Raw genomic sequence first — 23,935 nt, 5'->3', positions numbered from 1 at the left:
CTAATGGGAGATTTGTGGGGCTTAAATTATAAATAGAAAATGTTTACTTGACACGCTTAAATATCTATGTGCCCTATGTAGACCAAGCAACCTTCTTTGAAAAAATAGATGAAATTCTGGACAAGCTGAACAGTACGGCAGTGATTATTGGAGGTGATATTAATACCACTTAAGTTGCAAGGTTAGACAAATCCAATCAGACTAGTTCATATGCTGACACTAAGGCTAGGAAAAGCCTTTTGCAATGGTTAAATAAGTGGGATTTATACAACATTTGGCGAGATCTTAACAGTGGGAGTAAGTGTTAACATCATCACATATTGACTTTTTTCTGATTAGTATGAACCTCTGTGGTGAAGTTTGTAGAGTTAGTATTGGGGATATCGTGATATCGGACCATGCCCCTATTGAATTAGCATTAAATGGATCTGCGGGTGGTTCAAAAAATCTAAGAAACAATGGTGGATGAATAAACAGTTACTTAGGGATTCAGAATTTGTCAGACAAATTGAAAGAGAAATCTCTATGTTCCTGACAGATAATCTGAATTCAGTTGATAGATTGTCAGTAGTTTCGGATGCTTTAAAAGCCACAATCAGAAGTAGAATTATTAGTTTGGCTTCATATAAGAAGTGAGAAAGAGAAAAAGCTATGGTCAAATTGGTCAAATTGGAAGATGCATACAGGATAGCTTCGAGACATTACAGTGATATGTTGGCCTTGCCCCATGCTAAAGATGCTTTACATCCCGAACTTTGCCTGAAGGCAGAGACATATCTATTTTATTAAAGACAAGCATTCTGGGAATGGGGTGAGAAGTCGGTAGCATTATTGGCGAATCGTTTAAAATATAAGGAGAGTAATAGGCAAGTGCTCTTGTTGTTGTTGGAGGGGGCGATATTTTGAGAAAAAAATTAAGAGAATTGTGAAGAATTCAGAAAATATTATGCTTCTCTATATAGAGATAATGGGCTTGTGTCTGAAGAGGAGGTTAATAATTATCTTTACTTGATAGATATGCCGAGTTTAGGAGAACAAGATAGGTTGGATCTCGATGCAGAGATTGCAGTCCAGGAAGTTGAAAATTCTATTGGAAATTCAGCAAGTGGCAAGTGCCCTGGGCAAGATGGGTCGCAATAGAATTTCGCAAGACCTTTTGTCAAGTCTTGGATCCTTTTCTTGTACAATTTTATATATGGAGATTATACATATTGAGGCGGTTGCTGAATCTTTGCACACAACGTTAATCACGGTTTTCTCCTAAACCTGGTAAAAATGTATCGTTGTGTGAGAAGTATCTCACTTTTAAATGTTGATGTAAAACTTTTAACAAATATGTTTGCCAGAAGACTGACTGGTTTAAAATCTAAAATAGTTCATAATAACCAGACATGGTTTATATATGGTAGGAATAGTTATGATAATTTGCGTAAATTGCTTGATGTTATCTACCTTAGGAGATGCTCTGTTGACGCTTATGCAGCTATCAGTATAGATGACGAGAAGGCTTTTGATAGTGAGATGGGTCTTCCTCCACCAAGTCCTGCGTAAAGTTAACTGTGGACCATGTTTCCACAAACTCTTTGGAGCTATTTATGGCGGTGCAAGAGCAGCCGTTACTGTTAATGGATATATTTCAGACTTTTTACAAATCCATAAAGGGACTCGTCAGGGCTGCCCTCTTTCCCCGTTGTTATTTGCCTTGTTTATTGAGCCTTGAGCAGTTATGTTGAGGAATAATCCAGACATTATGGGCATCTCATTCGGGGACTATATTTCGAAAGTCCTCTTATATGCAGATGATGTTTTGGTGTTTATCTCCAATCCGCAGTTCTCTTACGAGGAACTCCTACTATCACTACAGAGATTTGTAAATGTCTCTAACTATAAGGTGAATGTCGCAAAGACCTTTTGTTTTTCCAATCTCTCTTTCATACCATAGAGGACTATTTAATATAGATCGGGCGGAATGAGCTGACTCAGGTTTTAAATATTTGGGTGTCCGTGTTAACAGAGATGTTGAATTTCTCTTGGTCAATAACATTCAGCTGAAACGTATTGAGATAGACTGTGAAGTAAATGGGAGAAATTAAAATTGACTTTGGGGCAAGGTTACTGTGGTAAAAATGACCCTACTTCCTAACTTGTTACATTTTTAATATGCTTCCACTACCACTCCCGAACAAACTACTTTTCAATATTAATAAATCGCTGAATAGCATTTTGTGGGGTGAGAATGGTTGTGCACAAATTCCAAAAATATGTTCTTCAAAAACCGGTGCATTTAGGTGGCTTTTGCCATCCTGATAAAAGGAGATCTCATTCGGCGTTTACATTATAACTCTCCGATTTTGGATTATGCCTGACTGTGCCGGTTGGATTAACATTGAGAGAAGCTGTCTCACCTATGCCAATTGATTTTGTCCTATTTGCAGAAATAAGGCTGCCGGACAAATTGACTCCCCCATTTATAAAACATGGGGTAAAAGAATGGAAGAAATGTAATGTTACTCGAGGTGAAAAATATTTACTCTGCAGACTCTAGCTAGTGGAAGAATCTGGCTGTGCAACAGGATAATTTTGCTTTGTCATGGATTTCTTGGCAAAAGGCGGGCATTTGGAGGATTGGGCAGGTTTATGATGGTCAGAACATGCTTGATTTTGAATTCTCACCACCGCCGAATAAACATTGCAGTTATTCAGAAACAATCTCATGGGGCCTTTTTCAGTTTTCATAATTTACATGTTTACGTGGCTTCCAGTACTCATTCTCCAAGGTTGTACATACCTTTTCCAAATGTTCAGCAAAAATGAGGGCCCCCTCTAGTGGGAAGGAACAAGGCTAAATGGCCTGTTTTATGGGCTGGTGCCCATTCAGAAGGGTCTACAGTCATGTTTTACTCAATTATATTTATCTCATACTCACATTTGCAGAACTTCCTCTGACAAAGGCTGATCTGCCAACTGGTTCTACCCTGTTTGTTTCAAAACAGTAATTGCTATATCTTCACTTGGCCTGCATTGTCCCCTGATGTTTTCTCCATGAAATGTACTATTGTAAACCTTTCAAACCTTTCCTTAAATGCCCAGATCGCTTGTACCTTGATGATGTTGTGTTTTCTAATTAGCGCCATAAATGGTGTTTAAACCCATTGACAAGCCACTACAAGATACAAACTGTCCTAGATTTAATTTCCATGGTACTGCCATTACAAGCATTGTCCCTAGGGGAAAAAGGTAGCTCTTGCATCTACAAAAGCAGAAGAGAGAGCCACTCAAATATTTCAAAGTTATACTTGCCCCAGTCGTCCCTAAATAAATAGCCCTTCTTATGCCCCCCCCTAATATTATCTTTTGGATAGCCCTAAGGATTGATCTTGCACTGGATCGAAAATGAACTTTGCCACGGAATGCTTAATATATTTGGGAGAAGGTAATAACCCTTCATTCCCCCTCTTATTCTTTCAATCGCGTTCTGCCCAAGCATCCAAATGTTGATGATTTCTTTGTATACATAATCATTGCATGTGCTGCCAACCACTAGAAATAATCTCTTCTTCACCTCCTCTAATTATTCTTGTGGCCTTTTTCACTCTCTAGAATGGCCATCGATGGCAGATTTTCCAGGACTTGCTGGGGACAGACCAGGACAATTTGGATTTGGCGAACGTGAACTTGATGCTTGAGCTGCTGGTACAGAAGAAGAAACAGTTGGAGGCGGTAAATATGCTTTCCTCTTGTGATCTCAAGTTGCTTTACTCTTTTATACTATATTCAAGGCCTTTTCCACAATCCTACTTCCATGTTTCCTTCTTCCAAGAATGTTCCTATATCGTTCTGTTTTCACTGTTGGCCAGTAAGAGGTAGTCACGAGACACAACTTAAAAAGTGTTTGCTAGTAGACCAGCGCAATAATGTTTCCAAAGAAGGGACAGTGTTTTACCTTTGCAGCAGTGTAATGGCAGCACAGGCCTAGGTGCAGGGCACACTGCATTTCATCTGCCTCTTCCTTCTAAAATGTACATTTTATTTTCCCTTACATATTTTAATAGCAACAGATTTATCACCATTTTACTTCAGGTTCTTGGAGTTTGTTAAATTGTGCTAATTGTTTGCGATGAGTGCCTCCACTAAACAATCTTTACAGGATTCTCTTGTGTGTAGTGGAGCCTCCATCTGGAATTGTTATTTGCACATCTTTCCACAGTGTTGATTATTTATTTCTCTGCATCTCAAACAGTGCTCCAGATAAAATGTCGTAATGGGAGTATTTTGCTCACTATTTGTAATGTAAAAACTATTAACAATGGGAGTGTTTTATAAATGAATACAAATATATGTTAATTCTAAATAGAAATGTTTCCATCTGCACATTGTAACTTAAGGCACATAAAAAGATGCATTATTACCTCTTAAAACCAGGCAGCAATACCAGTAGATCATCTTCCTGTGGCACTACATGTACTACTGATCCAAACAGATCAATGGAGCCGAGAGAGAACGCAGGGCCACATGCTCCTTGTGCTTGCCTCCTATTTTTTTGTTGGTAGTATTTTTACTCCCCAATTTTCTTTGTTGGGAGCATTTGCCTATGTTTAGGTGTCTAATCATCCAATTATCTATAGTGCTGATCTCAATCACTGTATAATCCCCACCCTTCTCTGTTTCTCTAGTTATCTTTTGTTTCTTTTCTAGTTTCTTTAGTTTGAATCCAGACTCATCTCTGCTTATCCTGTTTCCTTTTTATAGTTTCTTGACTTCATTAATCCTGAAATGATCTGGTCACCTCTACCTGTTGTGCATTTCTCTCTGTAGCCTCCTGCCCTCTGACATTCTCAGTCTCCTCTACCTACTTTGCTATTCTCTCTCATTCCTCCACCTATGTAATTCTGGCTCTCAACCTCCTCTGGATGCAAAGATTTACAAGTCTTTAATCCTGACCTCGATCCTCTTGCCTCCCCTTTGTCCATCAGGTTTTTTATACATAGTCTTCCAGGCTGGACCTCTTCTCATTCTTTCTGTATCATGTTTTGTCACTGTAGTGTTTCGTTGAATGTAATCCTGACTCAAATACACCGCTGCCTGTCATGATTTTACCATTGTTTTCTCAAATTCCTTATCATGACCCCCAACCTCCATTGCCTATTGAGTTATTTTGGTGATCAGAGCATGATATTCTCTGCCCATTTCCTGACATGCTCACAAGTATGACAAGCCTTTCTTTCTATTTCAGGAATCCCATGCTGCCCAGCTGCAGATCCTCATGGAATTCCTCAAAGTTGCCCGGAGAAACAAGCGAGAGGTAATTTGAGTCTAGTCTACTGCTTTTAAAGGCTCTAGCTTGTAGAAGGCTTGCTGCCATTCAATTGGCAAGAATGGGACAATGTGTGCTATTCCATCATTCTCCTCTCTGACTCTATTAACAGAAAACTAAACAAATCACTGGCCAAATATGTTGAGATGGGGTTAAGATAAACCACAGTCCTTCAAACATCACATATTGCTTATGCAATCCCCCTTTAATAAAAATGCTTTTCAAAGCTCTTTATATAACAACGGATATCTCTAAAGTATGTCTAGGGGCTGTTTCATCATGAATACAAGATGGAAAAGAACACTGCATCTTGTAGACAAGCCATAAACCATCTCCTCGTGAATAGTGCTATGCTACTATTGAACATTGAAGCATTAGCCATAAAGTGGGGTATAGGTCCCCTAAAATACTAGAGTGAAGTGGGTTTCCACAAATTAAGGCTCATGTCCCTCTTGTTTGGCTAACCTGCCAGAAAGACTCAGGTAAGGAGATGGTTTCTGACTTTTCAGCCTTACATTTTTGAGGTAATCCAACATACGGAGAACGAACAGAACATGGTGGAATTTTGAGCATGTTCCCTGTCCACTGTGATGCTGGAAATGCATTGGAGGGAAAGGGCCTTAATGTCCTTGTCCTGTAATCCTTTTATCATGTGTGTTCGGTGTTATTTTCTGCACAGGAGTCCATGTGGGACTCCTGGTAGTGTTGCTCTTCCTCTTTTTGTTTTGGTGAACAGACCGTTGGGATACCCTTATGGCACCCATGGGTAGGGGTACAACGCTGTACCCCTAGCATATGTTTTTGGGCACTTGTTTGTGGCCCACAGAGCAGAGTATGGTCTGATGGCATCTCCATGCTGAATTTGACAGGTGCTCCGAGTATCCTCCATTTTGGGATACCCAGGCCCTGCCATAGAAATCAGTTGATTCCTGATGGGAGACAAGATGGCCCCTGTGGCCTCTTGCTTTCCATTGCCTGTTACCTTGTTTTCCCAAAGTCCTCGGAAGCCCTGACTCCGTCCCTTCCTGTGACTGGCTGTTGGGTGGAAGTTCCATATATGGCATTGTGGTGAAGTTCAGGCCAGACTGGCTGGAGCCTTCCCAATGACTATATGTTGTGGGTACACCCTTGGGGTGGGACCTGGGTGAATGGAGTGTGTGACCAATATACATTTCATGTTATGGGTGTGTGGCTTCTGGTGTGTGACACAATGACTGAGACAGTCCTGCCCGAACTGGTATAAATGCAGTGTGAAGTGCTGAATGGCTGTGTGCTTGTCCCAATCCACATTCCTTGTTGTGAGTGTCTGGATGGAGAAGAATGGCCTGAATGCACAGTGAGCTTGATTGGCTGCTTGCCTGCTGAATGCCCTTCTGAATAATTGTCTGCCTGAGCCTGGCTCAGCAGTGTGAATGAGAGGCAGAACAGTATATCTGAGGACCTCTCACTTACTAGAATTGTTCAGAAGCTGAAGTCAAAACTTGATGCTTAATCTTGAAGCCCTGCTGGAAGAAGGTGGCTTTGTTGCTGCTTTCCTTCGATTCAATCCAAAAGCTGTTGTGTCTCCAAGAACTGATCCAAGAGAGGACCTGGCCAGGAGACCTCTTCCAGAGCTACGAGGGAACATCGTGCACCACATAAACCTTCACCAAGGCTTCCTGGAAGTCAGTCAATGAAAGGTTGCCGACCGGCGACGGGGACCACCGATGAATCTGAAGCGAAGCACAAGGACGTCGAGGCCATCGACGACCGTCCCCGTCGACCGAGGTTCAGAGGACCGCTGTAACGTCGGCGACCAAAGCCACAACGCTCCAGTGCCTAAGACACTTTGCAATCAAGGATTCCCTTGCTCATCACCATCATCACTCGCCGGAGAAAGTCAAGGTCAGTGAAGAAACGAGGAGAATCGGCCGCTCGGATTCCCGCCATCCAAAGTCCTTAAAGACGGAGACGAAGATCCAAAAGCCAGTCGTGGTCGTGTCCCGATGGCCGCCGCCGACGACCCGACACCCTTGCTGGGCCTACATTCTTCATCGATCTGATTTGCAGCAACAAACTCTCATCATCGAGGTACACCGCACACCTTGTCTTCGCAGGACGTCCACGACCGATCGTCAACGTGCACTGCAAGGACCGAAGCTGCTGCCTCGACGACATTGTTCTCAATTTCTTCAAGGAATCTCGACTATCCGTGGTTCCTGCCTTAAAGGGAGTTGACTCAAGAAGGATCCATCGATGACCCGATGTCTAACTCTGCTAAACCAGGTACATTGGGGTAGTAGAACCTTTTTAGAAAGAACCAAGACTATGTTAAACACTATATTGACTGGGCTTGTTGATACACTTTATTTACAGGTTGCCTAGGTGGTGGGGGATCCTCACACAGAACTGTGTCTAGTGGTAGGGCCCAGTATTCTGCCAGTTGTTTAACCCAACTCGTCTTCCCTCTTATGTCTATTGTTGATTCACGTTACTGTTTGGTTTGTATGCCATTGAGACTGTCATCAGTTGGTGCATTTTAATCGAAACAAGAGTTAACTGTAGTACCACATAGATATTGTACATATTTATCATTACTGTATTGCCTGAGCACAAAGTGTGTTATTGTGTGTGTATATAACTTGAACCTTATTTATGGAAAGAATTGTTTTATCACTAACCTAGTGTGTGGACATTCCTTTGTGGGGACTTGGGGACTACACAGTACTTAAGAACCAGCCTGCATCACCTCCTGAGAGCTTAAGCCTTGATTGCTTGCCCAGCGTTACCATATAGAGAATCTTGGCTGGGGTTCTCTGTGCTTCTGCTCTGCCATATAGAGGGCAGGAGTACGGAAAATCCCCCTCCAGTCTTTACAACCACACAGTGGAGAGCCTCATAGAAAGGGAAGGGTAGGACTCAAAGATGGTGCCTGAGTAGGGAAGGATGTGAACGTCCAGGCTCCGACATGAGAGCCTCCGTAAACTGCTAGTCAACGCATCAGTGAAGGTCTTCTCTGGCCTGGGCGAGACAACCTCTCTGAGAAAGCTGCTGAAACTGAGAATGGTTGGATGCTCCATTGCGCGAGAGCGGAGGTGGATCCTGGTCCCGAGCTGGAGGCGTTCCCGACGTCGCGCCTGGTTTAACAGGCTAGCCTCCAGGCTCGGCTGGCGGATAGTGCAAAAAGACCCTCCCCAGTCCAGCTGGCGACTACACCCGCATGATCCTTGCTGCTCACCTGCATCACTGGGCACCAGAGGTGCTAGAGGCGTATCACCAAGGCTCTGTTGAGCGGGGGCCTGAAAGCCCTGATCAAGGGTGGATGAGTCTCTGCACCTGCGTCGGTGACAGTCGCTCCCTCTGTGGTGGTATCTAGGCAGAGAGGGGGCCTGGCCAGACAGAGGGTAGCGCTGCAGCGGTCATCTTGCGCAGAGGTTATCTCAGACTTAGAACAGGGAGAGCAAGGTGGCAGCAGCCTTGAGAGAAGGGCCTTATACATTCCTGCACCCCGGAAAAGATAATCCTTGCCAGCGGTTGGAGGTAACCGTTATCTGAAGGCGCTTGAGGGTGTTGACCACTGGGCTGTCTTTAATGAGGCTCAGTGGGGGAAGCCAAAGAGACAGCAGCTGAGCCCCCCTGCTGGGGAAGCAAACGAGAGAGGCTGGTCCTAACATCTGGCCCATCCTCTTACATCCAGGAGGGCATAGGAGGGGAAGGGGAGTCCTCCGGATCCCTAAAGCGAAGGGCAAAGGGACCCTGGCCCTCCCAAGACCACAATGCCCCCTTACTCCACCCAAGGAAGATTGCAACGCTGCTGAAGCCTGGAATTGGATCCCGAAAGTGACTTCATCTGAGGCGATGGCTTCTCCATCACAACAACTCGGCTCAGCCGGGTCACAGGCAGTCACCAAAGAGGACCTAATGCAATGCCTGAACGCAACATTTCAAGATCAGATGGCTTCCCTTCAAGTACAATAAAAACAACTGGCAGACATTAAAGTGGATATAGCCAGACTAGAAGGAAGGAAGGAAGGAAGGACAGATTTGACAGAAAGGGCCTTACAAGAGGTTTGCTAGGATGTGTGGAAAAATGAGTAAGTCCTTGAACATGTCACTAGGATATCCAGTAATCTGGACATTGTGTGATGATTTGGAATATCAATTGTGATGTGCCAACATCTGCCTTAAAAACCTTCTGTGTCGCCTCTTGATTTCGGAAGTGGGTTTCAGGACACACTCATTTTCTGTTTGGGGCCAGTGGCCGTTCCCCGGGTGTTTATTGTATAGGTTTATCCAGGGTTTGTTTGTTGTCGGGGTTGATATTAGATTTATTTGGTGCAGGTGTAGAGGGGGGATTCAAACAGTTCACATTATACTACACCATCAATGCTGGACTCCAGGTACAGTGGTGCTGCTCAAGTTACAACATATAATAGGACCCTGAGATAGGGGGTCCCTGAGAAAGGAGTGTGGGAATCAACCAGAGCATCAATTGACTAATTCAAGATCTTGACACATAATATCAGGGGTCTTAACTCGCCTGTGAAATGTAGGAAGGTTTACTACTTTCTGCATAGAGAAAATTAGTAGTCTCTTTACAAGATACTTGTATTCGGAAGGCGGATAGGAACAATGTGAAATTCGGGGGCTGCTCACACCTTTACCAATCTACGTCAACTGACAAAATATGTGGAAAACTCATGGCATTTAGCAACATCTTATTATCAACATACAAATGGTAACCAGGGGCTTCACTGTAGCAAATGTATACACCCCGAATGTTGGCCTGCATGACTTTCTTCAAGAGATTTTGGTCCAACTGGTGGAGTTCTCAACAGGGTAAATCATGTTGATAAGAGATTTCTACTTGGCTTGGTCCCCAAAGTTGGATAGAATACGGGAAAATGCACAACCGAGTAATGCTAAAGGCGTGTGTTCCTTTAAATGGCAGCCAGAAGTATTACATATTTTGGCATAACTCTAACAAAGCAACTTGACACCTTACATGGCTAACAATCTGAATAGGGTGAAGAGGGATCTGTCCAGATGGGGCCAACACTCATTATCCTGGTTGGGACAGATAGCTACAATTAAAATTGTGGTTTTGCCTGAGGTGCTATATATGCACCAACTTTTTTTTTCTTCAGATTCCTGAACAGTTATTTCATCATTTGTGTGGAATAAAAAGAATCCTCGAATGGCCCTCAGGATCTTGATGGCTCATAGATCCAAGGGAGTTAGCGCTTCCTAACTTTCAGACTTATTAACAGGCGGCCCAGATATGAGTGAAAAGGGAGAGGTTCACTATAGACACAGGCAGAGTATGGGTCAGAATGGACAAGGTGCTGGTGGGGTTCCCGCTGAATGAGGTTCTGTGGCTACACAGAGACCACAGACCTGACAACATGTCTCTTAGCCGAATCACAAGGTTGTTGGGAGACACATGTGACACACTGGTTGAGAAATATGGGATAACTTCGGTCCCATCCATTTCACGCCTATCCATTTTAACTCACAATTTGCACTAGGGTTAGAACACAGCGCATTCATCCATTGGGGAGAGGCAGGATGCAGGAATATGAGAGACTTGTTCCAAGGGGAAGGGGTGAAATCCTTTGAGTGAAAAGGGTGCTTTGGGATAACGGAAAAGGATAGATTCCGGTACTATCAGCTGCGCCATTGGCTCAGTCAGGCTCTAAAAATTTGATTTCCTCATTATATAAGATTTTCACAGAAAGCAGCCAGGATGCACATTGGCCATATATGACCTCATGGGAAACAACATTGGGCAAATCCATTCCCTGGGAACACTGGTCCTTCTTGTGGAGGAACATTCCAAGGCTTATAAGGGCTATCCAACTTAGAGAAATGTGGTATATGGTCTTTGTTCAATGGCACTATACAACAGCTAGGATGCAAAATCTTTACCCTCCAGATAGCCCCAGTGGTTTGGAGAGAATGCGCAGTGCAAGGAGATTGATTGGGACAATATTTGGTGGCCTTGCTCTGCAGTGGAGGCGTTTTTGTTACTTGTAAGAACACGCTTGCAGGAGATGTTTGGCACAGGGTTGGAGTTGAGGGCATTCACATGCATATTAGGGTTGTGGGATCCAGAGTTGGCTCCTCAAAATGAGTCCCTCTTTAAAGCTTATGTGGTACTAATTATGGCAGCTCTAATAGCGCAAAGGTGGAGAACTAAACAGGCATCATCGGAGCATGACTGGATATGGAAAATCTGGAACTTAGTTGCGTTGGAATTGGTCATATAGTCATTCCAGATGGAGTATACAAGGTTTCGACAGGATTGGACCCCGTGTTGGACTTTTTATACAAGGACCTTATCTGACCGTTATGTCCACAAAGATTGACACTCCCGAATCTGTTGTAAGGATAGTAATGTGCAAGTATGCTATAATGGGCAATACAAGAATCACTAGGCCTTCAGAACCTGGGGGAGGGTGCGTTAGGCGGCGGGATGTTTTTGGGAGTTATTTATATATGATTACAGGTTGTAACTGAAAATACCAATGAAAACAAATACAAAAAAATGAAAGGGAAGTGTAGTATGGTAAGTTGTCAGAATTCCTGATATTTCCGTGTGGGGGAAGCGATCCACCAGGGACTGGGCAGATCCGGCTGCTATCCGACATGCCTCAAAGTTGGTTTTAGTTTAGTTTATTTGCTTATATAGTGCACCAAACCCAAAAGCATCTGGGCGCTGTTACTTGAAAGTACAGAGGTGGTTACAACATACAAGTGCATATTAAACGGTAAGGGCAGATGAGGCTTACAAAAGAAGTACAGAGCAGTGCCAACATGGAGGTTACTTGTACAGACATACAGCAGCAAAGTGCAAAAGACAGTACAGTGAGCTGTCCTGTGTTACAGATCAGGATGGATAACTTAAACATGTGAGATGATTCCAGGGCTTTTGTCTAGTGTTGCAGATCTAGGCGAATGTCCTCCTGGGGGGAGGAGGGGTTGTTTATTGGCATTCAATGGAGCCAGGGGTAGTATGGTAGAAGGATATTCGACCAGTTGGGAGTAAAGCCAGGTTTTTACTTTGTTTCTGAAGGTGAGGAAGGATGGTTTGATTCTGAACTCAGGGGGTAGTGCGTTCCATGCCTTGACTGCCAAAACCGGAAAGCTGGATCCGCCGCCTTTGTGTTGTTTAAACTTGGGGATGTTTAATCAGTGAGTGTAGATGGTTCTGGTGGGTCTTGAGGATTGATTTCTGGAGAATGTGTCTACTAAATATTTGGCGGCCAGGTTAGCCAAGGACTGCCGGCTCCCCAGAGAGACACAGTAATATCTCAACGGATGTTCAGCTGTGGACTTTGTTTCAGCAGGCCTATGTCTCCCAGGGAACATTGTATGCCACACTAAGAGACCAGGTGCCAGAAAAAAATACAGCAACAGGCAAAGCACAGTTGGTTCTGTGAACCGGTGGAGTTTGCAAGTCTTAGAGAAACTGAAGGGCAATGTTAGACCCCTTAATACCTCTCATACACCCTAGAAAGGAACAGCAGATGGCTCTGACTTCCATGGCAGGACCTTTTATGAGTAGAAGCACCTGCAGTGTCAGATAGCTCAAGTCCATTTTGGGTCTAATTTATCCTGTATTGCATGTGTGCCTTGCTGGAGGCTGTGTGTGATACCTCTTGCACAAACACCTGGATTTGCAGTGGGGTTAGGCCATCGGTGATTGGGGAAGACATCTTGAGTATGGACTGTAAATTGAACAATTTTTTTTTTAAACTTGTTTATTGATTTTACATTAACACAAAAAGATAAACATTACAACTTAAAACTTTCCCTTCCCCCTCCCCGTTCCCTCCCCTTGGATGGGATGAAATCATATTGTCCCGGGTTCCCATTATGCGTTGAAAATGTCTGAAACTTTAATGTTGTGGGGGCACCACTGTTCCATAAAGTCTGACTGGAGATATTGAAGGGCCCCTTCCCACTCTTTAATAAACTTGTCTCCAGTTGCTTGAATTTTGTGGGTGATTTTCTCCATTGTTATATGGGACCATACCTTCTGTAGCCATGTATATGTCAGTGGGGTATTCTTATTTTTCCAATTTTGTGCAATGGTGGTCCATGCTGCTATAAGCAATCCCATATAGCTTCTCCATTGTGATGTACTATATTGTCTTGCTGTATCATCTCTGATTCCGCAGAGCCGCACCTCCTCCCCCATCAAACCCACATCCGGGAAAATTTTTCCAATTTCGTTTTTCACTTCTTCCCAAAGGGTTTTATGCCTTTGCAGTTTTATGCCTTTGCAGTCCCACCATATGTGTCTCCACGTTCCTACTTCATTACATCCTCTCCAGCAGAGGTTTGGTGTGTTTCGGTACATCGAGTGTAGCTTCTCAGGGGTGTAATGCCACTGTGTCATAATCTTGACCCACATCTCCCTGGTTTGTGCCGAACGGCTCATTCTGAGGATCTGTTTCCAAAGGTCTGCCCATTGTCTGTCCGATGGTTCATTCCCCAGCGTTCTGCCCCATTTTATTCTGTATGCCCATTTGATGTTTTCCCTTTGTGAGTTTATGTATTTGTACAGCGTTGATACCCACTTTTTTTCCCCCGTGTTGGAAATGATATGTGTCTCGAACCCTGTAAGATCCCTGGTTGCTGCCTCTGTAATCATTGGGGAGTTCAGCCAATGTTTTAGTTGCTCGTATCTATATCTATCCCTTTTAGGTATATTCGCGCCTGCGAAGCAGGATTCGAGGGATCTGATTTCCTTATCTGCGAACATCTCTCCAATTTTAGTGATACCCACCTTCTCCCAGCTATCGAATGCCCCCTGTTCCATCCCCGGAGGAAATAGTGGATTTCTGCAGATGGGTGTAAAGGGTCCTATCGCTGTGGACATTATGCCTTTTCTTGTTTGGGAATCCCATGCTTCTAGCGTGGTTTTCATAATTTCACTTATTCCTAAGTTTGCATGTCTGTGCTGCCTCTGTTTCCAGAGGAGTTCTACCAGTGGGGTCCTCGCGACTGCTCTGTCTTGTTTGGCCCATATCTGCTGCGGGTCCTCCCCCACCCACTCCCTCAGGACTTTCAGCTGTGCTGCCTGATAGAATTTTTTAAAATGGGGGAGCGCCAATCCTCCTTCTCTGGTTGGGGCTGTAAGGACCATCCTGGCTATTCTAGGCGTTTTCCCCTTCCATACAAAGGACGATATCAGTTTTGTTAATGATTTAAAGAACAAGTCTGGGACACCCACCGGGAGAGCCTGAAAATAATACAGTACCCTTGGGAGGACGGTCATCTTGACAGCTTGTATTCTACCCCACCAGGAAATTTGTAGTGGGTTCCATCTGCCTAGCTCCCTTCGGATGCTTATGATAAGCGGCGGGTAGTTTTCCCCATAGAATTGCTCTATTTTTTGACGATACAATTATCCCCAGATATTTTATACCTTTCAGTACTATCTTAAGATCCAGTAGTTTTGCTTCCCTTTCTATATTTGCTCTGTCCCCTGCCAAGATTAGTATCTCTGATTTCTTCCTATCAATTTTTAGGCCTGAGATGGCCCCATAATTTTCTAATTCTCTCACTGCAGCTGATAACGTGGATTCTGGGTCCTCTAGGGTTATTAACATGTCATCCGCAAAGGCAATCACTTTGTGTTGCTGACCTGCCATTTCTATCCCTTTTAATGTGTACTGATTCCCGTAATTTAATTAGGAGGGGTTCTAAAAACAGAGCGTACAACAAAGGTTACAGGGGGCATCCCTGTTTCGTTCCTCTCGATATCCTCACCGTGTTCGAAACCTCGCCATTAATGACTATTCTACTGGATGGGGAATTGTAGTTCGCTCTAATGCTTGCAATATACTGTTCCCCAAACCCCATGCGCTCCAGAATTTTGAACATTATTGACCACTCCACCCTATCAAAAGCTTTTTCGGCGTCTACCGACAGCAGTATCGCTGGGGTGTGATTTATACCTATTTTTTCCACTAAATGGGCTAGCCTCCTTGTGTTGTCATGGGTTTGTCTGCCGGGTATAAAGCCTGACTGATCTCTACTTATTAGTTTAGGGAGAAGCTGGGATAGCCTCGATGCCAGGATCTTCGTATAGATTTTTGCATCTAGATTAATTAGGGAAATTGGCCTATATGATGCTGGGTTTTTTGGATCTTTGCCTTGTTTGTGAAACCGTAGAACCTTCGCTTCATTCTTAGTTGGGGTCACATTACCGCTATCTTTAAAGGAGTTCAGGAGCCTAGTTAGGATCGGGGTCAATATGTCTCTATATTTTTTATAGAATGAGGCCGTAAACCCATCTGGGCCCGGGGCTTTGTTACTTGGGAGTCCTTTTATGGATTTACTGACCTCCTCTTCACTGATTGGTGTCTCTAGTGACTGCTTATCCTCTTCTGAGATTTTCGGGAACTTTATGGCTTCTAAGTATGAATCTTGGGCGTTCGCGTCGAGGAATTCAGTGGAGTAGAGAGTTTGGTAGTAATGCCTTAATGCTTCCCCCATGTCTTGTGTGCATGTTTGGGGGGCTCCATTGGTGTCATATATGGCCTTAATCGTTGTTTCTTTCTGTTTTGCCCTCAATTGTCTCACCAGGAGTCGGTCTGCTTTGTTTGCTCTAATGTAATATCTTTGCTTCAGATAGAGTAGGTTCCTCTCTGCGCCTTTTCGTGCGGAGCATCTCTAATTGGCCCTGTGTATGTTTCAGTGAATTTTTTAATATCTTTGTGGGGTGTGTCAGAAGTTTCTCTTGGATATTTTCGATTGTTTTTTCCAGCTCTTTTTCCCACTGAAACCTTTGTCTCTTGTGATTTTCAACACAATCATTTTCCCCCTCAACACTGCTTTGAACGCGTCCCATACTGCTTGCAATGCTACCTCCCCCGTGTCATTTTGTATAAAGTATTCCTCTATCATTTCCCTTATGGACTCCCCTGTAATTGGGCCCTGAATCAGCTCATGCGGTAGTTTCCACCTCCATAGCCCATTCTTCCTCCCTGGGAGAGTCATATCCAGCCATAGCTGGGCATGGTCCGAGAGGGCTATTGTGCCCTTATCGAGCCCCTGGATTTTTCCCAGTAGTCCCACTGAGACCCAGAAATAGTCAATTCTTGACATAGTATTGTGGACATGTGAGAAGTAAGTGTACCCCCTCTGTTCACCCTTCAGTTCCCTCCAAACATCATTCAGGGCCATCTGGTCCATTTGTTGTCTCAGACGTTTTGATGGTGCCCCCTGGCCATGTGCGTTCCCTGTACTCCTATGTATATGTGGATTCCATGCCATATTAAGATCTCCCCCCATGATCACTTCCCCTTTAGCATAGATTTCCAGTTTCGATAGAACATCTCTGAGAAAGCCATCCTGTCCCTGATTGGGTGCATATATTGAGGCGAGTGTCATATGAAGTCCTTCAATTACCACATTGACGAAGGCATATCTCCCTTCTTTATCTATGCTTGTATATCTAGTAGTTTAGTGTCCATTCCTTCTTTTACTGCAATCGGTACCCCAGCTTTTTTTTCCGTTGTAGTAGCCTGAGCCCATATTTTGTATCCTTTTATCCACATTTTCTGCTTATCCCTCGTTCTCACATGGTTTTCCTGGAGAAGTAGTATGTCTGCCTTCCCCCTTTTAAACTGCTTTTCCAGTTTAGCCCTTTTTGTTGGGTGATTCATTCCCCTAATATTGTATGTCACAATGCGTATCATCCCCATTGTGTTACATTTGTTTGTCGTTGCCTCGGGTCCCCTTCTGTTCTTGTTTCATTTCTTTGATTCCTCCGATCCCTTCCCCGCCCTTGAACTTCCCCGCCCCCCCAACTTTGAACTTTGTACCAACCAAACTGTCCCCCGAGTAGGGCGAGGGTTCCTATTGACGCTAGAGCGTTGCGCCCATCGCTCCCTGCCCTCCTTACCCTCGGTGGGTATGTTATGGGGAGTCCTAAACCCCAATGACCCATTGGTCTTCGCCGAGTTCCAAGCCGTCGGTTCTTACCCCGACCGCCATCTGTGTGTTGTCCGTTCCATTCCGCCCTCCTCCCACACCCCGACAGTGTTTCAATAACTGCTCTTTCTTGTCCGTACCCCTTGTATGCGTACTCCCGGGTTCTTCATGTTACTCTTCTCCGGGAGTCCCTCCCTGTATTAGTCTTCTTTTGCGTGATTGTTTCCCAGCCCATTGGCCTTCTCGTGCGATCCCTCCTGTTTGAGCTCTCCCCCCGTTCGTCCTCATCTTCTTGGAGACCCAAAGTGCTCAGACCCTCCTCCACCGTGGTTACTCTTCTCTGTTTCCCTTCCCACGTAAATAGCAGCCTGAATGGGAAGGTCCATTTATAGCGGGTTTGCTTTTCTATCAGAACTTTCACCACTGGTGCCATTGCTCTCCTCTTTTGGAGGGCTATTAGAACGAGGTCTTGATACAATTGGACGTCTTGACCGTTCATTTTGATATGTTACAATTCTCTGGCTCTTCTGAAGATCTGTTCTTTCTGTGGGTAGGAGGAGAGAGCCGCTAGGACATCGAGTGGTCTTTCCCCTGGGGCCCCTGATCTTTTTGGTCCAACCCTGTGGATTCTATCAATTCCTATTTCATCCGTGTCTCGGGACCCCAGTATGTCTCTGAACACCTCCTTTACCACCTCTTTCAGATCTTTGTCTAGCACTGTTTCCGCCATATTCTTGATTCGGATGTTGGAGCGCCTAGAACGGTTCTCCAAGTCCTCGCATTGAAGTTCCAAGTTGTGAGTGAGTGACACCAAGTGTTCTTGCGTTTCGCTTGTTTGTCTCATATCTTCTTCTAGACTTTGCACCGTTTTTTCCACTGTGTCCGTTCTTTCTTCTAAGTTGTTTATATCAATTCTCATGTCTTGTACCACTTGTTTCATTTCATTTTTTTCATAGTTGTAAATTGTTCTTGAACTGTGGACATGAATTTTTCTTGCAAGTCCATGAACCAGGTTTGCATATCTTCCCTGGTCAGTGGTTGTAGTTGTTGGGATAGTGACTCTGGCTCCCCCATGGATTCTCCCTGGGTCCTTCCTCTCGGTTGCGATGATCCCTCTGTTGACCACATTTGCAGAATATCTGCACCTTGCTTCGCAGATTGGGGTGTCTGTTGGATGGGGTTCCCCTTACTTTTTGCTCTAGACATGGTAGCTTGATCCGGTAAAATGTCTATGGGGGCTGCTGCGCCTTCTTGTAGCCCTCCGGAGGGCCCTTCTCCCGATCCTTTCCTCTGAAATGTCTCTGTGGGCGGAGGGTCCTCAATTTAGGCAGACGTGCAGTCTGCGTTTCTTCTCCTTTCCCCGTCGGTACTCAGTGTCTATGTTGTTGGGAGGTACTGTTTCCCCTTAGTTGCTGTCCCCCCACTCCTTGCCCCCTGGTTAGTGGGGGAAGAGGATTCTCCAACCTGCGTGGGGGGGGTGGTCTTGTGTAGTGGATTCTTTCAGACCGGGGGGGATCCCCGATCCAGATAATGCCAGAGCCCTTTCACGTTGCGGGGGTTGTTATATTTTTTGTCTTGTTATATATATTTCCCCGCAAATTTTTATTTTATTTTTTTTTTTCCCTCTTTTTTCTTCTCTGGGTCCTCCCCCTCCGGGGTGTAAAGATGCGGGCAGGTGATTATTTTTCTCCCCCCCCCTCCCCCCCCCCCCCAGTTGGCTCACCTCATCACGTCCTGCACTATGTTTCAGGGCGGCCCCCGCTTCAACACGCCAGCGGTCCGCCCCGATCGCGCTGCATCTCTCCCCTCCCCGGCACCGCTGCTGCCGCTGTGGCTCCCTCCTCCTCGGTGCTCTTCGTTTGTCTGTGCGCCGCCGGGGGGGGGGGAGAGCCTTCTCTCGGGGCTCCACTGAATCCCCGATCCGGCCCCCACACCAGCCGACGCCTCCCGATCTCCCCGCACCGCGTTGTGAGATCCTCTGCGGCGCTGGAGAGTCTCCCTCTGCCTCGATGGGGGAGGGGCCGGTCTGCCTTCTCCCCGGATCTCGTCCGCCAATTGATCGCCTGCGGCGCCGCTTCCTCGCCGGGGGGGGGAATGCGGGAAGGACTTCCAACTGTCGGAGGGGGTCGAGTGACGGTCCGTCACGGCTTCGGTCGTGCTGTTTTTTTGGCGGACCGGGCGGAGCGCGGATTAGCTGCGACTCCTCACCCCAGTGGCCATCTTGGATTCCCCCTGAACAGTGAATTTGATGGTGGTTTTATAAGCCAAGCTTAGAGAAGGGAATGCTTTTTCGGTATCCCCATTTCTTTCATCAGGAGAGCGACTTCTTACCTTTCACTTTGTCTACATTTGGTGGTAATGGATATTGTAAGGATAGGGTTAGGGTCAAAGAGGTGTTGGGGGGAAGAATATGGGTTAGAAAAGAAAGGGGTGCTGGGGGGCCCTCTCTCTTTAATGACGAATTGAATGTATGGCCAAGTGAAAGAAAGAAGTAAATGCATGAAGAGGTAAATGTGACCGTGAATGTACAGCATAGTGTTCTACTGAAGAAGTAAAGGCATACATCCCTTTATCAGGATCTTCACCCGATTTACAAAATTCAAATGAATGCCTAACTCCCTGGATCGGGGACCCACCTGAACATCTTGAAGAGGAAAAGCCTGTGGTACCCCTCCTCTGCCTCCATAACCCTAAGTTTCCATGCAGATACATGTTCTGGAACCCAGTCATTCAGTTGGCACTCGGGTTGTTTCTTCACACTCAGGTTGTTTATTCAGATGCTACAGGGGACCCTAGTCCAAATCCAGGCAGGCTGTTCCATCTTCAGTGTGTAAGAGAAAGTGGCCACACGCCAGTTTACAGCAGAGACTTGGCTCCTGTGTGAATGGGTAATGCACAGTGAAGTCAGCGTTCTGATAGAGCACTTCTGGGGGAGTGGCAGTTGAGATGGATTTACTCCTACGTCCCGTCCCCTTTCCTCCATACTTGTGGGACATCTCTCCGTCCTGTGGGATGGGATCGGAGCACTTTGTAAAAAGCATCCACATTTTTTTCAAAATTTGTCCCTCCTCTCTTTCCTGCGCGGGGCCCGGCACGTGGCTGTAACCCCGCCCACTTTGGCTATGCCCCATGCATCGCCCATCAGTCCTTTTCTCCGCTCGATCGGGGCCGGACGCACTTGCATCCTCGGAAGGTTTTCTTCCCTTTTTTCCTCTCTGGCTCTCGCTGGCGTTCGTTTACTAGTTTGTCTATGACTTTCAAATTAGACTTTCCAGATTGTTCATCGTGTCACTGTCTCTTCGCGAGGGCGGATCCCCATCCTCTTTGTTTAGAGTGTTTGGGTCCGGAACACCGTTGGGACTCCTGTTTTTACTGTGACTCCCTTTCGGTCCGGGCGCTTCAACATCGGTTGGAGCGGTGGGAGGAGGTGTTCCGACGAACTCCTTCGCATTTTCAGGCATTCATCGACGAGAAGAAAAAACGCCCAGTAAGTTCTTTACTTTTCAGAGCACCCGCTCTGTTACCGGGGTTCGCCCTGAGGTGCCCATTGGGTCTAATAATTCTACCAGAGTTTTCTGTGAGGGTCTCCGTAAGGGGCCTGTGAACACCGGAGTACGCTCCGAGGCCCCTCCTGTGGGGGCTGTTTGTAGACCCAGTTCTACTGAGTCGTGGGGTACCGGAGCTCGCTCTGAGGCCTCACTGTCAGCTTCAAAAACAAAACCGGGGTGCGCTCCGAGGCCTTGGCTGGGCTTGTAGTTACCGAACTGAGGTTCGAGGCCCGCGCAGAAAAGGCCGTTACCGGGCCTGGGTCCGAGGTCCCTCGTACAGAGGCTAAAGCTACCAACAGTTCTGAGAGGCAGATCAAGGCTTTGTCGGTGAAAGCGCACCGTTCCCGCTCTTGTGGTGACACCAGATCTGTTGAGGGGGCAAAGAAGCAAGGTTCTTCTTTTACCGGCAGTGCCGAGGTCCTTCCTTTGAAGGCTCAGTTGGCGGTTGATATGTCACAAAAACATTCCAGGCCTCATAGTACTGGCTCGGCCGAGGTTCCTTATGTTAAGGCTAAGATTAAGACCCCTGATCCATCGAGGGGGACCCCTGCCTCACTTCCTCACCTGCCGCAGCTCCCCTCAGATGAGCACAAAATGGCGCCCGTTCGTGCCACGACCACAGCGGCCATTTTAGGTGCTACCCCTACAACTACGCCATCGGCTTCTGGTGTAGTGCTCGGTCTCTCAGGTGAACCTAAGGTCCCCTGTGTGCATCTTTACTGGCCGGTTTATGATTGGAATGCCCGGATGCCTCTTCCACACAATGTTTTGTTGCCCGCGGGGATGGCTCCTTTGATTTATGTGGATACGTCGGTGGAGGGGCCGGTGTGGCACCCTTCCCCGTTACGTCCCTGGATTTGTCCACCTCATGAGAGGCATCCTCAGGTCCCGAAACAATCTCCTGAGGATGCCTTTTTTGGTAAATTTCAAGTGCTTATGCGCACCGACCCCATGAGGGAATATTTCAAAAGGCTTTTCAAGGAGATATGTCCACCGCCGCCTCAGGCTCCACCTGCTCCTCCGGTGGTCCCGCCGGTGCCTCCTTTGCCCGTGGTGCCCACCCCTGCTCTCCCGCCTTTGCCTCCATTGTCCCCAGTGGACAAGGCAGTGCCTGACACGGCTCAGCAGGATTCTGACCTGTCAGATGACCCTCAAGGCGATCAGGACAACGAGGACCTTGCCCGCTCTATCAGAGCCTTTCATGACCGGCTACTGGACATGAGTTTCTTAGATGTTCCGGTGCCCGAGGCACCCGCTCCGCAGGAGGGCGTACTTTCTAGGGCGTTCACCCTGTCTCCCTTGGAGCGTACCAGCCTGTTTCTGCAGAAGGACGTTCTGGCCGAGGTCCGAAGAGTTTGGGAAAAGCCCCACTCGGGACTTTTTTCAATAAAAAGATTGACGTGAGGTACAGGCTGCATTCTTCGGAAGAGGTGGCCCTGTCGTCTTGTCCGCCTCCCTCCTCCACAGTGGTGGCTGCGGCCGCTTTGCAGTCCAGGCCTGCAGCATCCTCTTCCACGACGGCTACTCAGGTTCTGGGAAAGGAGGACAAGCTCCTTGACTCTCTCGGGAGGAAAATCTTCGCCAACTCGGCCTTGCTGCTCAGGCAGGCCAACACCGAATTGATATTGGCGGGAGCTAACATGCGGATGTGGAAAGGTCTGTCGGAGTTTGAGGAGCACATCCCGGTCGAGAAGCTGGAAGACTTCAAAGGAGGCCTTTCCGATGCCAGGGTCTTGGCCCAGGATCTCCTGGAGGCTGAGGCTCATCACGTAGACACCTCGGCTTGGGGCCTGATGCTTGGGTTGCATGCCACTAAATTTTCTAAGGACGTGCAAGACAAGGTGTTGGACCTTCCATTCGATGGTAAGGAGCTTTCATTCTTCTACTGATGTAGAGCTCACCAAAACCAAGGATAGCACTCAGACGGCTAAATCATTGTCTTTTCTGGTTAAAGCTCCTTTCAAATCCCAGAGACCGTTGTTGCAAAGTCAACCTTCCTCTGGTTTTAGGGGCTTCCTCGACTGCAAATCTCGCAGAGTGGATACTCCTGCAGGGAATAACCGCCGTAGACAAGAGCGTACGCGGTTTTTCTCCCGCTCCTCAGCCTCCTCATCAGGTTCAGGTGGCACAGCCACCGATAAGCCTGCCAAATGAGGGTTTTCCGTGCTCGCACAAGACCCCGGTGGGAGGACGCATTGCGTCTCATTGGGAGGCATGGCAGACCATCAGAGAAGACAGATGGGTCTTGTCAGTCGCTCGAGCGGGCTTCCGCTTACCTTTACCCCATACCCCATCCCTCAACCCTCCTTTTCAGCTGTCGGGCTGACCCTCAAGGCCGAGGTTCTGAGGTCCAGAAACTTCTGGACCTCAGAGCTGTGGAACCTGTTCCCCCTTGGGGAGCGAGGGGAGGGCTTCTACTCCCGGCTGTTTACGGTGCCCAAACCCAACCAGGCTAGCCTGCGCACCATCCTAGACCTTTCCCAGTTCAATCTTTTCCTACCCCAAGAGAAATTCAAGATGATCAAGCCCGGCCAGATACGCTCCTCTTTGCAGATGGGCGATTGGCTCAGCGTGGTGGATCTTTGGGATGCGTACATGCATATCCTGATTTGGAATCCACACAGGAGATACCTCTGCTTCTCTTTGGGAGAGGAGCTTCCTTTTGACCTCAGCTAGGCGCTGCATATCTACACGAAGATGATGTTGGTGATTGCGGCCTATCTTCGTCGCCAGGGTATCCATGTGTATCCTTATTTGGACGACTGGCTCTTGCGCAGCCCTTGTCCGTTGGCAGCAGCGAGCAACCTCCAGTCTCTCCTTCAGCTCCTGTTCCATCTTGGGCTGTCGGTGAACTGGTGGAAATCCTCCATGATGGTCTCACAGGACCTGATCTTCCTGGGTTTTCGTTGGAACACGATCGACTGCAGAGTGTATCTGACCGGGAACAGAATGGCGGATCTGTTGGCCACGTGTCAGATGTTTGCGCAGTCGGAGAGCATGTCGGCCTGGTGGTTCCAGAGGCTTCTGGGCCTCATGGCCTCGTGGGTACTGGCTCTTCCTCTTGCTCGTCTCAAAATGAGACGGACCCAGATGGCTCTTCGGAATTCATGGCGTCAGGCAGTGGATCCAGATTCCATGCGGATAA

General features: G+C 46.7%; 1 protein-coding gene across 1 annotated transcript in view; it reads left to right on the top strand.

The window, feature by feature from the left end:
- COP1 (COP1 E3 ubiquitin ligase) overlaps positions 1–23,935 on the top strand; it is a 1,876,694-nt gene that overhangs the window by 249,014 nt on the left and 1,603,745 nt on the right. Inside the window, exons 5-6 of the mRNA XM_069641145.1 lie at positions 3,601–3,720; positions 5,234–5,302. Coding sequence (XP_069497246.1) covers positions 3,601–3,720; positions 5,234–5,302 — 189 coding nt within the window. The remainder of the gene's footprint in view (positions 1–3,600; positions 3,721–5,233; positions 5,303–23,935) is intronic.

The sequence above is a fragment of the Ambystoma mexicanum genome, chromosome 1q (genome assembly GCF_040938575.1).
Source record: "Ambystoma mexicanum isolate Mex_15411 chromosome 1q, UKY_AmexF1_1, whole genome shotgun sequence".
Classification (NCBI taxonomy): domain Eukaryota; kingdom Metazoa; phylum Chordata; class Amphibia; order Caudata; family Ambystomatidae; genus Ambystoma; species Ambystoma mexicanum.
This window is presented reverse-complemented; position numbering and strand designations above follow the sequence as displayed.